Source organism: Camelus ferus, chromosome 2 (assembly GCF_009834535.1).
Source record: "Camelus ferus isolate YT-003-E chromosome 2, BCGSAC_Cfer_1.0, whole genome shotgun sequence".
In the NCBI taxonomy this organism is placed as follows: domain Eukaryota; kingdom Metazoa; phylum Chordata; class Mammalia; order Artiodactyla; family Camelidae; genus Camelus; species Camelus ferus.
The window spans coordinates 35,904,223-35,923,981 of NC_045697.1; the positions used below are offsets into that span (position 1 = coordinate 35,904,223).

Below are 19,759 nucleotides of genomic sequence, written 5' to 3' on the forward strand. Positions count from 1 at the left end.
GGGAGATGGTCTGTTCTAAGTCACACAGATCTCCTTGTGGCCAAAATCTTTTCAAGATAACTGGTAGTAGTCCAGTTTACTAGTTCAATTTGTAGACCTCAAAATTAGCCCACGATGCAAAGCAATCTAGTTTTTGAGATATTTTTTCCCTCATCCCTCTAGACAGCTGAGACATCTTGGGTGGAGACATGCTTCTGAAAATTTGCACCTGAAGTTCATACACATGCACAGAATCGCCTGCATATACTGAAGACAACTGCTAGGTGCTCTGATACGGCACTGCACGCATGCACATCGCTGGTACAGATATGCACACGCAAATTACATGGAAGCCCTCCCGATGCTTACAGTTTCACAGTTCAAGCATCGAGTTTCATTGGTGAGCGTTCCCTGAAAAATCTCATGGACCCAGGTGAGTTCTGGTTTATTATTTTCCGCAGGTTCGTTCATGTTGCCATTTTTTAACTTTCCATTTTGTTTCTCCTGTTTCTTCTCTTCCTGCAGGATGTCCGCAATAGTGTTTAGCAAATAATTTAAAAATTCGTGAGCATCCTGTTGCATGTAGTTATCAAAGAGATCTGCAAGGGAGAAGGTCATTATTTCAATCTCTGGTTCTTGAAAAGCAAAGAAAATGCTTAATTTTACAAACCACACTTCAATATTCATATTGAAAGAGTGGACAGGTGTGGACTATATTCATCTCTATTTTGCAACTTCAATGGGTAAGCTTTTCAAAAATTTTTGTTCATTTCCATTTACCACCCATCCAGAACTAAATGTCCTATATCTCCCCTAAAAGTCATCATATAAAAAGCAACAAACATTTTCATTTGATCTACAAAAGAAAAGAAAAATAGCAGGTATTACTTGATAAGCTCCCTGATAAAATATCAATATTTAATATGATGTGACCACCAATGATCAATTATTCATTTTGTAATTTATTCAGACCAACAGGGTCTCTTCCCAAAGATCATATTAAACCCTGGACCAGGCTGGAAGCAGCTTAAATGAAACACACAAGGGAGATGAGGGTTATGTGTGAAAATGTATCTGTCTGTCTGACAGTGTTCTGAAACCAAATACAAAAGCTTCCAGAAGCCTGCCGCTCTTCCCCACCATAAGGACAGACAATTGAGAGACGAATGCAGCTGCGAACCTTCATTATTAATCACAGTCACAAGGAGACTCAGGAGCGCTCCGCTTCCTTCCCAGATCATTTTTATTCTGGTATGTATAAACTACAACTTTAAAAGAGAGCAATCAAATTAAATGAGACTTTATAAAACAAACAGCTGGTTAACTGTGCCAGTCTGTTGCAACAGGGCTGCAACTCAGAATAAGCAGAAGTCGCCGTGTCAAACATGTGTATGGTCATAAAAATTACCCAGGCAAAACTCCTGGAAGAACCCAGGCTCTACCACCCCTTCTCCGCAAAAAAGGAGATAGGAAAAAACAGAAGAAAATCAGTTGACAGTAGGTCATTTTTATCATATAAAAATATCAATCTGATATCCTTCAATTGTCTCTGGCAAATAAAAATCAGAGGTATTATTTGTAAATCAGCAGAGGCTCCGATTGGATAATACACATTTACTTTAATCACTTATGACAAGTTGAGAAGATAGTACTGTTTTATTCAATTATTGCATCAACCTATTTTTATAATCAGTGTCCTGCCTTGGGCAATCTTTCCTCTTCCAATGACCCTCCCCCCAAAAAACTCCTCCCAGTGTGGAGCAAATAAAAAGATCATTCCAAAATGCGATGATAAATCCAAAATTTTAAGTATATTTTTTATCCACTTTTGTTTGATATACTGGGTGGGAAAGGAGAACTATCTTTTCTTTAAAAAAAAAATGGTATTTGAGTAGTTGGCCGTACTATTTTCCCATTAAAAAAAAAAAAAAAAAAAAGATTCATTCTGAGGACACAGAACTGTCGATTCTCCTTATTTCAGAGCCCGAAACAGCTCTGTCTCCACACTACTCACCATTTTCTTTTCTCAGCCTCGAAATGAACTTCTTTGGTGGGATCACGCCAACCTTCTTCTTCTGCGTGGCGATGCTGTGGAAAAGGTCTGCCAGGCAGGTCAGCAGGTTTTCCTTCTTCTTTTGCTGGGCTTTGTACGCCAGCACATTCTCCCGGAACGGCCGGCAGAAGTACAAGGCCTGGAGCACGGAGTTACAGTAGCATGTGTTTCCGAACTGCGGAAGGACAACAGGGACGGTTCGCATCAGGGTCCGGGGCCGCTCTGGACCCGGTCGGGAGAGGGAGAAGGCCACCCTCTGGGGACCCGCCCAGGTTCCCCCGTCTTTGTTAGAAGACAAGTAAGTCACTCTGACCACCAGTGCCCACCTGAGCACCACAGAAATGAATACAAGTACGCAAGCCTGGCAGCTCTCCAGCCCATAAACGTCTCTAAAATGATGTGAAGCACTCAACCTTGATTTCAAAAAATCTAATGAGAACTTCTGGTGCTTAAAAAAGAGGGAGATTGTGAAGAAGACAAAAAAACCCAGCGTAATATGGAGACCCAGAAAAGCAGCTGGCTACACACAAGATGTCACGTTGCTACACATCAGAACTACGGCAGGGAAAATAAAAATCCCAATCAGGAAGAAACCCGGGGAACTAGGCACCACTTTCTCCGCTACAACAGCCTTAACTGAATGGGGACTTGTTTCGGTTTCTCTCTTTCAGGATCCTAGCACCCCTGCCACTGGCTTCAGACCGCATCCCCTCACCTTCTCCAGAGCAATCTTGTTTCTGCTAAGGTGGCAACTGTCCCACTACAGTACTACCCAGTTCCTGGTCTCCTGCAATCAGATGAGGGCCCACGCAGTAAGATTTTGCAACTCTCAAATGCCCTGGATATTCAAGATTATGATTAATGAGGGAAAAAGTCACCATCTCACTGGTTTTCAACCCACTATAAAACCAATCCTGTGGGAGCACACGGAGCTGAGACATTCATTTTAGAATTTTTCATACACACTAAAATGAAAACAGTCTAAGGAAATCACAAGATTAATAACACAGATGACGAAATGCTGTGTAAGATTAAAATAGAACATGAACATCTTCTCAAGACTGGTTGTCGGCTTGTGTGTCGTTTGCCCAAGAGCGTGGCAGATGCACCGCCATGCTTAGTGTGACATTTCCACGTATGCTAAGACAGAACACTTCCTATTTTTATACATTTTAATCTACTTTGACACAATTATGTAATGAGACAAACCTCTTTTTAAGGAGAAGCTGGAACTTTCAAGAATTACCATTCGAAGTAAACATAAATGAAATTATTAGTAAGTTTAGCTCTCACAACGCTTCCACAGACTAGGACATGGCCTTTATTCTTTTTCCCTCCACAGTCTGCACTGTCTTTTCCCTAGACGAGGCAGAATTCCCACAACCTGAATAACTATCTTTGTAGAGCTTAAGCTTGAGGCCTTTGCACAATGACTAAAAAAAATGGTATTAAAATTAGAAGTCAGTATTAGTCACCAATATAATGCCCTATATGCCAGTACGTTAGCCTTCCTCCTCCCATTCTTATCTCTTTTACTCTGTACCTCACCTCTACCCAGACACCCTTTATTGACATTTGGCCCTGGGCCAGGGGATAACTCCTGGGAAAGAAAAGGAGCTAACTTTTACTGAGTGTCCACAATGTGCCTCAGCCTCATGTCAGGATCTTCAATAGGTGCTCTCATGGCTCCTTCATTATAACCCAAGATGTAGACACCGTTATGATCTCCATTTTACAGAGGAGGAAATGAAGGCTCAGAGAGGTCAAGTGACTGCCCAACGTCACACAGCTAGTGAACAGCATAGGCAGAATTCAGACTCAGGTCTGTATTCCTTTGAAGCCAACGTCCACCCTATTATACCATAGGCAGCATTCACTCACAGAGAATATTTCCAGCTTCTCCAGTGGAAATTACAACCTATCACACCTGGGCTCTGACAGAGGATGCTCAAAGCAGTTGTTCCAGAAAACTAACTGCTTATGAGTTAACACTAGATGTCACTTAAATCCTCCACCCCAGAGAGAAAGGATCAGGTGAGGACGTTCGGGGGGTGTTGGGTAATACTGCCTTACTACTTGGTCATAATCAACTTGTCAAGGACACAGAGCCTGGGAAGTCTGGCCACATACAAGGGGACCATTGCTGAGCACAAGTAAAATGAGGCCAAGGGATTTCAAGGTAAACTGGTCCCAGTTTCCCACCCCCACCACAACCTAATCAAGCTTCAAATACCACTACCAAGTGCTGCTGTTGAACAGTGGTGAGCTGGTAACACTTTCAATCCTCTGGCTGAACGGATGCATACTGAAACAGAGACTTCCCAGGAGCCCATCCAATTGTAAAGGGAGAATGTGTAAAAGCAGATATCGCTACAAAGGCTATTAATATCGCTTTGAAAGTTACACATGCAAAGGAAATCCTTTAAAAGTGGGGTTGGGGGAGGAGGAGAGAACCTGGCCTACTAATGCAATAATTAAATCTTTTTTCTGGGGCAACTCATACCTTCAAAAACAGGTCTCAATCTCCCCCACCCCAATATTTGCCACTTCTTAGAACTAAGGAGCATGAACAATTATTTAAAACTTGCAAATGATGAAAATGGCAGTGCAGTTGCTTCAAGAGCTCTAAAACATTAGATTAAAATAGTACATTTTAAAATACTTACATTGACCAATCCGAAGTAGTGTTCATTGATTGGAAACTGCTCTGGACCAATGTCTTTTTCCAGAGCAGAGGCATTGGTGCCCTAAGAGAGAAAAACAACAAAAGTTCTGTTGTGTGTAAAATAGACAAGAAAGCAAAATGATACTTGAGAGAGTCCACTATGGAGACCAGCATCCCCTCTGGTCGCCACAGGGTTTGGTGATGGTCCTGCTGAAAGAACAGGTGTCAGAAGTACACCAGTAGATGAGGTAGTAAGGCCAGCCTATTTCTCTCCTCATCCAACTTCGTCACTCCCTCGAACTTGTCCTACCCAGCTTCAACTATCTTCTGTCAGGAAAGGAGGTTTGGGACAGGCAGATAAGCAGACTATCGCTCAGAACTTCCGAATAAAACATTCTAAGCTTTTATACTACTCGGTGGTGTACAGAATCATACCACCATTTTCAAGGTCAATGGCATCATTCTGATAGAGGTTTATCCATCGTGCACCCACTATGTGCCAGGCACCACTCTAGGCTCTGACAACAGAAGAGCAAAGACAGCCGGAAAGAAAAAGCAAGCACAGTGGACGGCAGGTTGGAAGGTGCTAAGTGCAGGGAAGAAAAACAAAGCAGGAAACGAGGGTGGGACTGCAGGGAGCAGGGAGTGGAGGGGAGGAGAGGAGGGAGGAGGTGTGGAGGGTAGACAGTTGGAGCTCAATTTAAATAGGGGGGTCAGGGAACTGTGAGATCTCCAAGAAATATTGTGAATAATGGAGAAACACAATGTAAAACCTAACAGTCCCCAAACAGATCAAGTTGGTAAGCAATATGAACCCCAGTTCAACTCTCCAACATGATAAGAAGTTACTGGGTACTCCCACTGTGTGCCAGGAGCTGCACTGTTTATTCTCACAACAATACCATTAGGTAAGCACTATCATAATCCCCATTTAACAGACAGAGACTTAAGGCTTAGAATGGTTAAGAATCTGCCCTAGGGCCATGGGCAGCCAGTCAGTAAGTGGCAGAGCTAGAACCTGAACCCAGGAGTCAGACTTGGGAGCCCATGGTCTTAACCAGATGTGATGCAGAGCAATCCTATTGAACAAAAGCATTTACTGAGCCCTGCTGAGGGCAAAGTGGTCACTGGTGATCCACACAGAGTGCCATTTCCCCCCAAGGCCTGGATGAGTCAGTCTGCTGGGACAAGGAAAAGTGACCAAAGTTCAGTCCAACCAGGTATGGGGGTGGGGAGGGCCAGGCCCACGTGGACCGGTGGCTCCACCATCCTTCTACAGCCTTCTCACGTTCTCAGGCAATCGCAGAAGACTCACTGTTCATAGAACCTCAAAGATCTGGGAGACAGGTGTTTTAAAAAGAAAGAGACTACTATGTTTTACTTAAAAAAAAAAAAAAAGAATCTGCTGCTGCTACTTACTCTGGGCTCACAGAATTAGAATCTCCCATCAAAGAAAGAAATGGCCAAAAAGCAGGCTGAGAACTGGTCAAAATGGTCATGTGTCAAAAGCAAACATTAAATGCAGAATAACTCAATTCTAAGCAAACAGAACCCCAGCAGAAATAGCACATTCCACCCTCTTATCATAATCTCTTTTGTTTCCACTTGTTTTCCAGGTCCATTACATTGTTTCACCAATCGAAATTCCTTTCCTCAACATCAGAGACTTTGAGATCGGTGGTCATCTGTGTGCACTACAGTGTTCACTATCTTTTCTTGTGTGTGTGTGTGTGTGTGTGTAGTTTTTGTTGCCTTCAAAATAATGTGACTCCATATACAAGGCTGAATTTTTAAAAATAATACTTAAAGAAAGCAGGATTTTATGGTATAGACAAAAATCACTAAAATTTTTCAACAAAGCTACACCTCAGTCATAAATCGATGTCAATAATGTGTATTAAATACATCCATAGCCACTTTTGAAGCAGCATTAGAATATATGGCTTCGAGCCCAGGAGGGATGTCAGATATAAAAGTATACATAGCACATGAGACAGATTTCATTAAATCTTTCTTTATGAGGTAGCCATGTATTCAATCCATGATTTTTGCTATGTGGGAATTCTTGGGTGGAGTCTGCTTTTTTCTACCTATCTTAATATTTTCCCACTGAAGAGGCAGTTGGTGGGGGTGGCTAGTTATGACTCATGCCAAGTACGGTGACCCAGGGGCAAGTGATGAAGAGGAACACCCTGGACAAGAGGCAGGGACCACGAAGGCAGTGCGGGAGCACCCACAGGACAGCTCGGGGAAAGAGAGTGAGCTAACGGTGTCTTCGGTGAAATCTGGCTCTTCCCTGAGGTCCACACTTCCTGCCACCCTTCAGGTCAGGCGTGCTCATCTTCTTGCTCAGCGCACACCAGTTCTAGCAGGGTCAGGAGAGGAGTCAGCCGGACTCTAATCCTCAGAGCAGCTTCCAGACCACTGCACCTTCACCCTCCAGTCAAAATACCTGCCTTCTGCGCCCTCTGCCTCCCAGCACTGTACAAACCCCTTCCTTTCTCCTCTTCTGGTCTGACCTGCAATTCACAGACGGCCTAGTTCTCCACCCCATCTCCTGTCCTCACATTGGGTGGTTTCAGTATCCACTTGGCAGCATCTTCCCACATCCTGCTCGCTCAGTGATCCCATGTCCTCTTTTTCAGCTGCCTTTATCCCTCTCCACTTTTTTATCTTCCACTCCACTCCAGCTACCCACTCCCAAAGACACAACCTGGGCCTGGTCACCATCCCAAAACCCAGCCAGGCTGGGCTCTGCCTGCCGGCTTTGCTCCATTACAGCCACACTTAACTCGCTGAGATCTCTCATCCTCTCCTTTCTCATTCAGCCTAGAGTCTGGGGATCATAATTTCAGGTGCTCCTAGAAACACCTTTATCCTGTCCTTTGGTCACACCACTTGGCAAAAAACCAACCCAGTGGGAACCAAATTATCCACCTTCATCGAACCTACAGCCAGACAGAGGGGCAATGCTGGGGGCGAAGTTGCACCCCAAGCTGACCGCATGCACTAGGACTCACCAAATTCAAGCAACCTTCAATGTGCCCACTTTCCAACAGCGTTTTGCCAGTGCACTTACTCTTCACTCCACAGCGACTATTTCCAACCTTCCCCAAGCCCCTCAAAACTTTACACCCTTCTGTCCCTCTCACTGGCCACCCATTCAATAGAAAAAAAAATTAAACTGGCAGAGAGGAATACTCTTAATTTCACACACCCAAACCTTCAAACCTATGTGCCCAGCTCTGTGTTGGAGATCTCGCTCTTGTCCAAGGTCAATCTCTCCTGCACCATTAGGTCCTGCCCAGCTGAACTGAGTATGCCTCAGTGTCTGTCATGTTAAAAACACACACACATATCTTCCCACATCTCCCCAGTTACCACCCTCTTTCTCACCTCCCCTTTAGAGCTAAACTTCTTTAAACAACTGTCCATTCTAAAACATTTACAAATGGATCAGACGATTTCTAAGATTTGTTTCAAATAATCCAATAGGGAGAAGTGGGAGGTGGAGGGGGGTGAGGATAAAATTATGCTGGTGGAAACAGACTCACAGATGTAGAAAACCAACTATGGTTACCAAAGGGGAGAAGAGGGGAAGGATAAATTAGGAGTTTGGGATTAACCGATACATACTACTACTGTATAATAAAAATAGATAAACAACAAGGACCTACTGTATGGCACATGGAACTATATCCAATTTCTTGCAATAAGCTATAATGGAAAGAATCTGAAAATACAAGTATATATGTATGTATGTGTATGTTTAACTGAATTGCTTTGCTGTACACCTGAAACTAACATTGTAAATCAACTACACTTCAATAAAATTTTTTAAAAAAAGAAAAGGATTTGGCAACAAAAAATGGTTAAAATGGAAAAAATTATGCTTGAGAAGCTGAGTGGTGGGTTTGTGGGGCTTACTGTATACTATTCTGTGTATACTTTTACACGTACATACAGGCAAGATAATGATCTCCCAAAGACACCTGTGTCCTAAACCCCAGAACTTGTAATAACATTGCCTTACATGGCAAAGGGAAATTTAGATTGCAGCAGGACTTAATTTGCTATTCAGCTGACCTTAACACAGGAGGATTGTCCTAGATTATCCAGTTGGGTCCAAGGTAATCACAAGCATCCTTAAAAGTGGGAGACAGAGCGGAACAACCGATTAGAGTGGTATGATGTGTGAAGGACTTACTGTGCCTTTGCTGACTTTGTAGACGGAGGAAGGGGCCAGGAGCCAAGGAACCAGGGAGTCTCCAGAAGCTCAAGAGGTAAGAAAACAGCTTCTCCCAGAGCCTCCAGGAAGGAAGCAGCCCTATGCTGCCTTCATTTTAGTGCAGGGGGACCCAGTTCAGACTTCTGCCCTCCAGACTATAAGACAATAAATTTGTACTGTTTATACCACTAAGTTAATGGTAATTTGTTGCAGCAGCAACAGAAAACTAATACATATGTCCAAGGTTTTCCATAATACTCATTAAGACTTGTCTCTATTTCCTCACCCCCACATCTCTCCTCAAAATAGCCCCTTCCAGATTCTACCCCCTGATGAGTTCCCAACACTGTCAACTCCAGAGGGCACATTTAGCTGCTAGCTTTCTCCAGGCGTGGTCTGGGGCCCTCTCCCCTCTCTCCATGTCGCTCTGTGTAGGGTCCAGGTGATAACCATTCTAGTGGCTTCAATCAACAGCTATGTGCCAACCATTTCCAACTCTCCACCTTCATCCCAGAAAGCTCACTTCTGAGCTCATTCAAGTGGGCCCGCAACATCATTTTACTACGAAACTAGAACTTCCACATCTCCTTCCCCCCAAATCCAAACTCTTCCTGGGGTTCTCCACTTAGTACATGACAATGCCACCTTCCTCCTGGCTCCGGCTAGAAACCCAGGGGTCATGCCCCACATCCCCTCTGCCCCGACACCCATCCGTCACTGTGTCCTATCGAGTCACTCTCCTTCAATCGCTCAAGTCCATTCGCTTCTCTTTAATCCCTCCCACTACCAAGCCACCAGCATCTCTCATCTGAATTACAACAGCCTACTAAATGGCCTCCAACCTTACTCACCTCTAACCCCACTGCCAATGCGGCAGCAAAAGTGCTCTTTTTAAATCCAAACCTGCTTTAAAATCCCCCAGTGACTTCCACTGCTGTTCCCATCACCTCCTGCCACTCATTCCCTCGTACACTTGGCTGATTACGATGGTCTTCATTTGGTTCCTCTAATACGTCAAGTTCTGTCCCCTCCATCCCCTGCATGCTCTCCCTGCCTCTTCAGCTGGCTGCACCCTGTCATCCCTCTCAGGGAATTCTTTGCTGGCCACCCCTAGATTCAGGGAGTCCCTGTGACAGACAGAATAACGGCCCTCAAAGATGTCCACACCCTAATCCCTGGAACCTGTGAATATTAACTTAGATGTCAAAAAGGACTTTGCGGGTATGATTAATTTAAGATTTGTGTGATGGGATTATTCTGGATTATCAGAGTGGGTCCAGCATAATCAGGGGTCCTCATGAGAAAGGGACAAGAGTACCAGGGTCAGCGAGGAGCTATGATGACAGAAGCAGAGTTCAGAGAGAGATGTGAAGATGCTATGCTGCTGGCCCTGAAGAGAGAAAGGGCCATGAGCCAAGGAATGCAGGCAGGCCCTGGAAAAATGGGAAAAGGCCCTCCAGAAGGTGAGCCACTCTGCTGACACCTTGATTTTAGAACTTCTGACCTCCAGAGCTCTAAGAGAATAAATTTATCTCATTTTAAGATGTGAAGTTTGTGGTAAAAATTTACAGCAGCAATAGGAAATTAATACACTCCCTTCCCCAACAACCTCCACCCTCCACTCAGAGCATACTGTGTCTCCCTTACAGTATTTATTCCAACTGCTATAACATCTGTCCTATCCTCTGAACTATATACCTCATGGGAACAAAGACAATGTTTGACCACCTTAATATTGCACTCAGTGGCTAGCATGGAGCAGGCCCATACCTGCTGGGTGGCTGGTGGGGTGGAGGGGTGGTCAGTTGGAGGATGGATGCACAGATGGTGCAGTCAAGGCTGTGTGAGCTGCTCCCACGTGCACAGTCATTTGGACACAAAGGTGTGAGTTTTCCTTGTCTACTGTCCAGTGAGACCTCAGCGGTACCCTCTACCACTCCCCCATTCTCCCTTCTCTGTTACAAATACACACCCTAGAAATTCCTTCCCGTGGATACAGAATGCCACTGATACTGACATTTGGAACCAAACTCTTGCTTCACACACTAGCATTTTCCATTGCAGTCATGAATTTTTGTGCATCTTCAATGGATTTGGGAGTTCACTACATTAAACGTAAATCTCTGTGTGATAAAAGGACACAGATATGGTGGGGAATGTTTCAAGAGATGATGATGATGGTGGTGGTGGTGGTGGTGGGTGCTTAAAGACCAGTTAGACAGTATAAATCAAAATTTTAAATAAGGATATCCTTCAATCCTGCAATTCTACTTCAAGCAATTTAGTCTACATATATACTCACACAGGTAGGAAGGACAGACTGTAACGAGGACCCAAATAATCCAGGCATGGCTGAAACACAATGGAAGTTTATTTCTCTCTTTCACATAAATACACAAGAGCAAGCAATGCAGGACTCAGGCTCCTTTTATCTTGTTGCTCTGTCGTCCTTAAGAGTCTATCTTTGGAAGCAACGTGGCCACTCCAGCTCCCTCCCATCAAACACCCTCTGCCAGGGGGAAGCAGACAAGGCGGGGAGGGACCGCTCCTCCCCTTTCAGGAACGCTCCTGGAAGCCGCACGCATCCCTTCCACTCATGATCCCGATGGCCAGAATCCTACACACGGACACACTGAGCTGCCAGGCAAGCTCGGCAAACATACTCTTTACCTGAGCAGCTACACGCAGCTAGCATCAGCCATGGAAAAAGGACATGGAAGGAACAATCAGCAGTCAATGCGTCAGATGCTCCTCCCTGGCAAGGTTTGTAACAGCAAAAAGTTAGAAATAACTGGTTAAATAATTATGGTAATAAACAGGACGGAATATCATGTAGCTACTTTTTAAAAAAAGTGAAGTGGCTCTACAAGTGTGGCTATGAAAATCTGCCCAAGATGCAGTGATAAGTGAAAACACGTTACAGCGTGACTCTGTGTGCAGGACGGTGCTGGAAACGTCCTCCCTTCAGTCAGCAGACACGGAGTCCTCTCTGGGCCCAGGCTCTACATCTGAGGGACACCAAGTGAACAGAGCAGATTGGGCCTGCCTTCAACACCTACATTTTAATGGAAATTCCAGGAGGAATGCTTGAGCAGTTATTAGCACTTGTCACTGGTGTCTAGGGGGATGGGACTGGCAGATGACAAGGCCACCAGGGGGCTTTTTGTTTTCTCAACTGTTCAAATTTTCTACTATGAGCATATATTATTTTTGTCACTAAAAATTTAATAAAAAGTTCCCAAACTAATATCCTGCAGACCGGTTATCGAAGTAAACTGCAAGGTGCATCGCAAACCCGAGAGCCTGCACTTGTACTGCTGGCACCCAGCACCGCGGCACAGAAGGCAAGCGGGAGGCACTGAAAATGACTGACCACACGTGGAACAAAAAACTGAGCTATAGCGGCAAATCACAGGGTCTGGAGGGATGAGAAACAGAGTTCTCATTTCCATCAGTGAAAAAATTTGATAACCTTTGAAAAACAATGTACCACACTTTATTAAAAATAGAATCTGGGCTGGGACAAGTTCCAACAAGAAGACTGTAATGCTGGCTCTTCAAAGCACTTCTGAAAGCTATTGTGTGACTGCTGAGGGGTGCTACAAAAACACAAAACCAACAATAGCAACAACTTGGAAAGGATGAATCACAAATATATCAGATGCGTATAGAAAGGCATTTCTTTTAAAGCAATTCTAAAGACAATTTATAAGGAAAACATGTTAGAATTTCTTCCTCTGGGGGAAGGGGGAAGGAGACAGATCCTTGCCCAGGAGGACATAATGAAAACAACAGGACTGCAAGGTCTATAAAAACCGACTAGAACACTTGTCATAATATGCAGGAGCCTAAACCAAAAACAGAGACCAGGAAGGGGCGCTGGAGATCAGCTAGACCGTTTCACAGATGTAAAAACCAAGGCCCAGAGACATAAATGTATTTGTCACACCCAAGGCGACCCATTCTGTTGCATCCTGAGGCAAGCAGGCAGGCAGGCTCTCTTTCCAGTTTGTATAAAGCAGAGAAAGGACCAAAGTAACATGGAAGGATTTCTAAGTACATAGAGAATAATTCATTCATTATAAACCATGAATTAAAATATATGACAGGGGAGGTGAATGTTGTTGCTAAAACCACATTTTTAGCTCTATGTTCAAAAAAAGGCTATTTTACTTACTTTACAAGTATGACTTCAAAGTACAAAAGTACATAGAGGACTAATTCTCAAAAGGAGTAGTATTCCCAGACTTCTGAGGACAAAGGGTCATTCCTTGAGCCTTACAGAGAAAGGGAAGCAAAAATGAAGTTATACAGCCCAAGATCTCAGGATGAGTCAGGAGCCTCTTGTCAGAATTCAAGGCTGGTTAGGGAGGAATTACAGTCACTGACTCCCAGATGTAACTAGTGATAATAATTATAGATAACAGTCACTGCTCTAAGCACCTGATATATACTTTACTCATTTAAATCTTCATAATAACTCCATGAGGTAGGTGCTATTACTGACCCCATTTTAAAGATTAGAAAACTGAGGCACAGAGAGGGTGGATGCAGCCTAATGAATACTGGAACTGGATTTGAACTTAACTGAATCTGTCTCCAGAGTGTATGCTCCCAGCCATTACACAATACTGACTGTCAAGGTGGTGGGGTCCCCTCGGAACCCCAGAACTGCAGGAACTGAAGAACTGAGGAAACAGAAGGGGTCACAGAGTTATACAGGTAAACCCCTACTTTTGAGCCACCCCTCAGAATATACTAGAATGAGGAACACACGTGTCCTTTTTTGTAAAATCACCACAGAATACTGCAACCTGTTTAATGAAAATGTAACACTGAGGTTGGGAGTCAGGAGAAACTTGAGATGTAGTCAAGAAGTGGATTTTTTTTCCCCAAAATGGTTTCAGGCTGTGAATCTTTAGCCAAATAGAAAAAGAAAATAATATTGTTTAAGACAGAAAGAGAAAACAACATCAAAAAGTAGAAACGAGTTCTGAGGAGTAAACCATTTTACTCCTAACAGTGGAATAATGTGCACTCTTACTTCCCTAATTTCTAAATTTTGGGGTAGATACTGACATATATATAAAACAAACAAACAAACAATGGACCAGAGAGAAAGAACCTACCAGAAGTATACAGAACAAAATATGCTAATGCACTGATACAATTCATCTCTCAGTGTGGGGGTTACTTTGGAGGGGTGAGTGGGAAGAAGAGCTGTGAATTCCATCAGGGGAAGAACTGCCGTTGTTTTCTTACCCAAAGAAAGCTGTAAAATTATCTGTGTGCCTCTACAGAGACAGAAGTGCAGCCTGCAATTCTGAGCCTCTTGGTTCAGAAGGAGTGCATCCAGTTCTCTGACTCCCCAGAGCCATCCCCTCTACCTCTCCACCTCCTCCTCAGCATTGGCTTTAATGGCAACGTCTTCAATGTCAAAGCTACCATCCCAGCCCCGGACCCTTCCCTCTCGCAGAATCCTGTATCTCACTTCACATAACTTACCACAATTTGTAATAACATACTTTTGGGGGGGCTATTTAACATCTGTCTTCCCACTGGACCACAGGTTGGCAAATGTCAATCCATGGGTCAAATGTGGCCCATCAACTGCTGTTGTAAATAAAGTTTTATTGGAACACTGCCACGATCATTCATTTACTTATTGCTGCTACTTTCAAATACAACAGTAGAGTAGTTGTGACAGAGACACTGCAGCCCACAAAGCCTAAAATATTTACCGTCAAGCCCTTTACCAACAAACATGCCAACCCCTACACTAGACCATAAACTCTATGAGGACAGGGGTTACGTCTGATTCGGTTCCCAGGACCTTGCAGAACATCTGGCCTATAAAAGGCACTTACTAAATTTGCTGGTTAAATAAACTTGGTAAGCAGGGTAAACAGTACATGCCACTCGTTGTTCAGAGCACCTCACGTCTCTGTGTTCACTGAACCTTGTCCACTAACCACGGCAGTTCCACTCATGCAGGAACGGAGGGACCTGCTCAAGCCCACTCAGCCAGTAAAGGCGGTGCCGGGACTCAACTCCCAGGCCACTCGGTTCCAGAGTGTGAGCTCCTGACCACAGTTAAGAAAGATCGTCTCTTCTTTCACATTTCTAGTAATTCCTTAGCTGCAGATGTAGGGACTGGGCAGAGGGTCACGTCTGTTTCTGAGCATACCCTCTTGGGCTGTTGGCTGTCACACAGCACCTAACCAGGTGTGCACAGTACCCAGAGGGGCTACAATGCCGCCCATCCTGCTCAGAGAGCAGACAGGCCACGTGGTCCCACCAAGCAACACTAAGGGACATTCTCCCTCCAAATGTCACTCAGACTCACTCGCCCCATTTCACAGGTGAGGGAAATGAGGTGGTTAAATGACTTGCCAAGGTTAGTATGAGGCACAGGTCAGCTGTGAAGCCAGGATCTTAATCCCATCACACTACAAACACAACTCCTGTGCTCACAGTGCTCCTCTGCCTCCATTTCCCCTCCCGGCTTCCATGAGGAGCCAGGCATCCACAGGAAGGTAGTTAAAGGGCAGTTTCATTCTGCACCATGACAGCATAACAGTTCCACACCTTCTACGATCCCGAGTAGGGAAAAATAACTGGAAAAAAACCTCAACATGACGTCACTTAAAAACCATAACAGAAGCAAAGACGTCTGCTACTGAAGAAAGGCGACCTGGGGATACATCATGATCCCAAGTCCTCACAGAAGGGACAGTAAAGAGCAGCTAGAGACTCTGGCTTGTAAAACAACTCTCCACCTGTCTAGAGACAGCATAACAAAATCCCCAGGCAAAGACAAAATTTCAACTCGAACATTGAACAAAGAAAACTGGGTCTGGGTCTGTCCTCCAGCTGAAAATGAAGGAGGATATGTTCACCCAGTCACTGAATTCAGTGAACTTGAGGTAAGAACCCCATTCCCAACCCAATGTCTGCAAAGTCACCAAGATGCCTCCTCGACTATGAAGTCTCTTAAGCTCCTACTTTACCCAGAGGTACCCTTCCTATTACTTCCCCGGAAGGCAGCACCGGTGGCATGGGATCCTGGCAAAGCCCCAGGTCAAAGAAGCCAACTCTGCAAATTTAACTAATAGAGTACTTCCAAGTACTTTCTTCACAACTCTCTAGTTCAACTAGAGAGCTCAAGGTCTTCATCAGTGAAAAATCAGGACACCAGTATCCCCACCTCACAGGGTGGAATCCCTACCCTTGCATCAGTATTGCACATCAGAGCTATGCTGCTCTAATGTAACGAAAACATTCTGCAACATACTGATTAGGAAACATAAAATATAAAATTCCATGCTCTCTTCTTCCATCCCCAAACAGGGTGGCAATGGGAGAAAAGAGAGCGAGCAAGGGATCTTTACTGCAGTATGACACAAAGCGTTCACACTGCCATGAGCGAAGTCCAGAAACTGAAAACATGTATAATGAATGGACAGAGTAATTTTGTATCTGTCAAGTTTAGTCATAAAAACGGGGTTTGTGTTTTATGTATCTTTGGGATTTCTATTCCATTTTGCAATTAATTTTTCATTGCATTTTACAAAAGTATCAGTCTGTGACAGATTGAAAATAAAAATAAAACTGGTCCTTCCCCACAGACTTTGAAAATAATTGCCAACAGCAAAGCAGTTAAATGAAACTGAGCTTGTTTTCTGAAATGTGTGAATAGCTGCTCAAGCTCACTCCTAATCTGAGAAATACAAACTAAAAATAAACGAACACACCATTTTTTCCCTCTACTGGCAAAGATCAAAAGGTTTTTGGATAGCACCCCACTTTGGCAAGGCTGAGGGCAACAAGAGTCACACATATTGATAGTGGAAGGCAATGTGGCAAAAACCCATCTATGTAATACATGCAAATCCACTCCTAGGAAGTCAGCTGATAGATATACTCCCACATATACCAAATGATGTATGGACAAAGGTGTTCCCTGCAGGCTTGTTTGTAAAAACCGAAGACTGGAAAACTACCTTCATGCCCATCAGCAGGAGGCTGGTTAAGTGAATTCAATACTTGCAGGCAATTGACTACTCTGCAGCCATCAAAAAAAAAAAAAAAAAAAAGAGGATGCCCTTTACACACTAGCATGGATTCACTTCCAATATACAAAAAGCAAAGGTCAGATCAGGAATGATCAGCATATGCTACAAGCATGACGTGTGTTTTAAAAAACTCGGAGAGAAATATTAGCATATTTGTTTGTATATACATAAGATACCTCTGAATGGAAGCTGAAGAAACTGTAAATACTGATGGATGCCAGAGACAAGAACTGGGTATATTTGCAACATATGTCTTTTTGTACAATCTAAAAGTTCTACCAGATGAACTCATAGGACTTTTTCAAAAACTTTAAAATTTTTTTAAAAGAAAGAAACTGAGTGTAGCTACTCGTATGTTTCTGTTAGGAACACCTAACTGTGTACACCATGTAACACAAAAGGGTTTGTTGTATGCTTATCAGATGACTGAAAATCTTTCACTACATGAAGTGCCCTCATTACTAGGAAAGGAAAAACACTGTATCCTGACTGATGATTACAAAGGCTTTGCCACACACCATCAGCCCTGTGTCTTCCAGCAAGATCTCAGTCGGAAATCACAGTTTCTTCCTCCTTTTGTCTGCTCCACATGCTTCCCCTCCCTAGTCTTGCCTCTGATTGGAAACCATATTGAGTTCACAACATACTAGCTCATCTCTTTCTCAGCACCGCTCACCAGAAGTCACAGTTCTTAACACCTTACAGACCCAAAAAGACCTAACTCACCTGCCCAATGTCACGAAAGCTACAAAGCGGCAGGGTCAGGACTGGAAGCTGGGACCTGGGATCTGGGGTTCAGGGCTCTTTCTGCTACATCCTTTGGACTCCTTTGCTAGTGGGAAGGAAGGGGGCACTAGAAGAAAACAGCAATTAAATGGCCAGGCATTGGGCTAAGCACTAGACAGAAATGATTCCACTAATGTCCCACAGCACCCCAGGGAGGGAAGTTCTCTCATCACCCACGTGCTATGGATAAGAAGCAGTCTCTGAGAGTCTGGATGACGGCGTGCTCTCACACCCACCCAACAGTGCTGTGGAAACTCCAACCAAATCCCATCCACGTGCTCACCTGCCTCCAGAAGAAGCTCGCCAGCCTGCAATCTGCCAACCAGGTAAACCATAAAGAACCTCTTATCTGAGCCAACATCTCCCACACTATGGACCAGGAATCCTCGAGGGAAGGGAGATAATCTTAGGTGGCATGAGTATGAACATTTTTAACTTTGGCAATTATGCTTTTGATATGTATTAGAAAAGCATATAACTAGCTCATCAAACCCATTCCTTCACAGATGTCTCCGCACAGAACGAGGCCAAATTAAAAGAAGCTGGACAGATTTAAGGACAACTACTAAATAAATAAGTTTGGGTGGTTCTGAGATACAATGAAAACCATGGAGGTCAACAGGCTGACATTTGAGAATCACTGGGCTAAGCAAGCAGATCCAGTCCGTGGTGTTCCTCTAGAGGGAGAGAAACTTGGGGACACCTCAGCATCCAAGGCACATTAGTTCTGAATGTTGCTTTATATGTATTCATTTTTCATCTGCCCTCCCCTCTCCATACCACACGGCCTCTGCAGGACAAAGTCAGCAGAGCATCCTGAAACCCTGTACTTAAAGGGCAGTGTCCTGTGGCAGCTTAACCTGGATAGCACTAATTACACCTACAGTAGATCAACTGGTACCGAATAATTATTTTGAGCACTGCCTCCTACTCCGCCTCACTCTGAGTTTCTGACTTGGAGAGCTGACTGGGAGAAAGCTGTGAACCTCTCTCTAGCCCTGCATACCCCAGAGACAGTGAGCAGCACTCCCCCCGCCCCAATCTCCCAGCATCTGCAGTCAGAATGACACCATCTGGTGAATTTCGCCTCTGCTCTTGCCCAGCCTCCTTCCCCAATCCTACTCCTCCCCAAACGCCCACTAAATGTAGACAGCAGGTCAAAATGAAAGAATTCCTTCATCTTCTGCAATACCAGCCCAATGGCTCTGTGCTTTGAGTAAACCAAAGGAAAATGTTCAACACTAAAAGATAATTTTGAAAATATGCAAGAGGGCATCACAGCTCACAAACTGCTTCAGTAGGCACGGCAGCCTTTGATCCTCCCAAAAACACGAGGAGGAGGGTATTTCATCACGTCTTTTTGTGTTGTAAAAAGATGGGGAAACAGGTTCTGAGATTTAGCAAGCAGGATTTCAAACCCCAAACTCCTCCACTTTGATCCGTAAGTAAGAAAAAAATTGTTTTCTTTTTCTTCTTAGGGCTGTGATACTCTAACTGTGCACCCCAAACCAGGAGCATCTGGTCACCGGAGAGCTCGCTAGAAATGCAAAAGCTCAGCCCCACTCCTGACCTCTTAAATCAGAATCTGCATTTTAACAAGATCCCCAGGTAATTCCTGCGGACAGTAACATTTGAGGAGCACTGCTTTGCTGCAAGGCAATCCCCCCGCTCTACCACACTACAGCTCTCCTTTCATGTACCCAGTCATTACATACTGTACGCCTACCACACGTGTGCTAGGTGCTGTGCTGAATGCTGGGAAATCAACAGTGGGTAAGAGAACATAGCTCCTGCCCTCGTGGAGTCTAACACAGAGGTTTTTCAACCCTGGATGCTCATCAGAATCAACTATGGCACTAAAAAAGGTGGGGGGGGGGAGCCTAAAACCCACCCCAACCTACCTACACCTCCACACAGTCAGAAACAGCTTCAAGTCCTAGAAGCTGTGACTCAGAAGAGCTCCAATTCATGCA

The 19,759-nt window shown here is 44.2% G+C and overlaps 1 protein-coding gene across 5 annotated transcripts in view; it reads right to left on the minus strand.

Annotated features, from left to right (window-relative positions):
• The window catches only part of USP46 (ubiquitin specific peptidase 46), a 60,325-nt gene that overhangs the window by 32,341 nt on the left and 8,225 nt on the right, over nt 1-19,759 (minus strand). For all 5 annotated transcript variants that reach the window (XR_004326229.1, XM_032497346.1, XM_032497330.1 and 2 more), the window contains exons 2-4: nt 4,699-4,779; nt 1,994-2,207; nt 349-578 (exon numbers count right to left, since the gene is read on the minus strand). Coding sequence is in view for 4 of the 5 variants with exons in the window: in XM_032497346.1 (XP_032353237.1) it covers nt 349-578; nt 1,994-2,207; nt 4,699-4,779 (525 nt within the window). In the remaining variant the exon portion in view is untranslated. The remainder of the gene's footprint in view (nt 1-348; nt 579-1,993; nt 2,208-4,698; nt 4,780-19,759) is intronic.